General features: G+C 36.8%; 1 protein-coding gene across 1 annotated transcript; it reads right to left on the reverse strand.

Moving 5' to 3' along the window:
* Positions 1-667: 667 nt before the first annotated feature.
* LOC128867925 (general odorant-binding protein 56h-like) lies at positions 668-1,301 on the reverse strand. The gene is made up of 2 exons (XM_054109551.1): positions 1,211-1,301; positions 668-1,127 (listed from the first exon to the last, which is right to left on the reverse strand). The coding sequence occupies exons 1-2, from the start codon at positions 1,262-1,264 to the stop codon at positions 774-776; spliced, it is 408 nt and encodes a 135-aa protein (XP_053965526.1). The 5' UTR covers positions 1,265-1,301; the 3' UTR covers positions 668-773.
* Positions 1,302-2,001: the final 700 nt, after the last annotated feature.

The following is a 2,001-nucleotide window of genomic DNA, read 5'->3' on the forward strand; positions in this document are numbered from 1 at the left end:
CCGTTCGGAGGCGGCTTAAAACTGTCGGTGCCTCCATTTGTGGAACAATATCAAGACGCATGCCACAAATAGGAAGAGGAGCTCGGCCAAGCACCCAAAAAGGGTGTACGCGACAATTATATATATATATATATATATATATATTCTCAAGGTAACCAATCAACAAAATCTTTTTTGCAACCCAAAAACTGATGTAATAACATTGTTTGCCAATCGTACTCACCTCACTCTTACTGCGTCTAAACTACTCCGTCTACACTACGCCATGGTCCAAATATTTCAGAGGTGTGGCCAATGTCAGACCATTAACTGGTTACTTCGTTGCCGTTCGAACAACGACTGATTGGACGAGTGTGTGAATACATGTGAAATAAGCGGGCAGAACTCTGCCGTCGAGTCCCCGATGATGTGGCAGCCGAAGTTACTATCGCAATTTTGTTTTTCACCACAGCGAACGGCCAACGATGGTAATCTATCATCCTTGGAACAAAGCGCTTTATTCCATTAGTAATAAAACAACGCACAAAATTTGTTTCTCTCTGCTTAAAATACTTCAAACTACACTGAAAAAAATGTTTTCGTTACAGTTTACATTTCAATTCAAAGCTGGATCTATTATCAGGAACCATACATATTTATTACATTAAATATTTTAATTAATGTTTTTTATAAATACCCCTCATACCAAAAATATTATTTGTATCCAAGTTACTTGAAGCTGTTAATTTCAAGCACATAAAAAATTAGCAAATCTTTCTCTGAAAGGTCAGTTTTCATGGGGCATGAGATTTAAACTCCTTAATGCACATAGTAATCTTAAAAGCTGTATCACATTCGTTGGCACCTTTTTCATATTTGCAATTATTCACTGCCTGCGTAACTTCCGTTTCATGCCCCTTTAATGCGGGAAATAGCATGAGTTGCTTGATCGCTACACTAGGCACGTAAACGCCATCCTTGATGATGCCTTGCTTCTCCATCAAACATTTCGTATGACATTTCATATTATCCTTGGCATCGCTGGCTTTCATGCCATTCCCAAAAAATTGTTTGATCTCCGCTTCTGTTAGATTCGTCTCATTCATGCAGAGCTTGTGTAATTTCTCCATATCGGCTTGTGATTGACACTGTTGTGGAATAAGCATTTGGATGTAAGAGCAGCTGAAGCTACTTGACAGGTATATTAGACTCGCATATTTTAAAAACTTACCATTAGAACGGTGACAAAGGCAGTCAGTACGGTGAAAAGGTATAGAGTTCGCATTTTTGCAGCAGCGGAGGCGTAGCCACTTGTGTGCAGAATGAATTGCAAAATATCACTGAATTGACTAACCAAATGCGCGAAATTTATGGGAAGCAAAGTTATTGTTAAGCTTCTTTTTTTTGCTTTATCGGGATTCATGAGCGGATGAGCTGCTATTATTTTTATTATGCGCAATATTCTGCGTTCGTCATAGTTCTAATTTTTCAACCAATTCGCACACATCGAGCTAAAAATTGATCCGCTTATTATTTTGTTTTTTGCCACATTGCTTTTATTCAATGCACTCGGCTAAATAATTATTAGGTAATTTGTCTATTAGGACAGTTTTTGTTTATTAATTAGCAAAACTCTGAGCTGATTCATCCGGCAGCGCGATGGATTTCTTTGGTTATTAGTGCGCGAAATCATTTTCGATATTAAACTAAATTTAATTGGTAAATTATCTGATTATGTAATTTTTATCTAATTTTTTAATTTTAATTTCTCTCTTTTTTGCCAGAAAGTACTATTGGGTCGGAGAATGAGTTCATAGCGTTTTTATATTTTCTTTTATTTTAAAACAATTTGTTTGCTGTTTTGCAAAGGATAAGTATTCATTCGATAGAACTGCTTCAGCTCTACAAAACTCTGTTTATTGTATTTTTGAATTATTTAATTTTTAATTTAAGGCGGCAGCCGTAGCCGAATGGGTTGGTGCGCGACTACCATTCGGAATTCACAGAGAGAACGTCGGTTAG

Source organism: Anastrepha ludens, chromosome 6 (assembly GCF_028408465.1).
Source record: "Anastrepha ludens isolate Willacy chromosome 6, idAnaLude1.1, whole genome shotgun sequence".
In the NCBI taxonomy this organism is placed as follows: domain Eukaryota; kingdom Metazoa; phylum Arthropoda; class Insecta; order Diptera; family Tephritidae; genus Anastrepha; species Anastrepha ludens.

Coding starts and splice junctions, on each gene's coding strand:
- LOC128867925 (XM_054109551.1), bottom strand. CDS start 1,264: ATGCGAACTCTATACCTTTTCACCGTACTGACTGCCTTTGTCACCGTT. Junction 1,128..1,210: donor CCTTTGTCACCGTTCTAATG/GTAAGTTTTTAA, acceptor ATTCCACAACAG/TGTCAATCACAAGCCGATAT.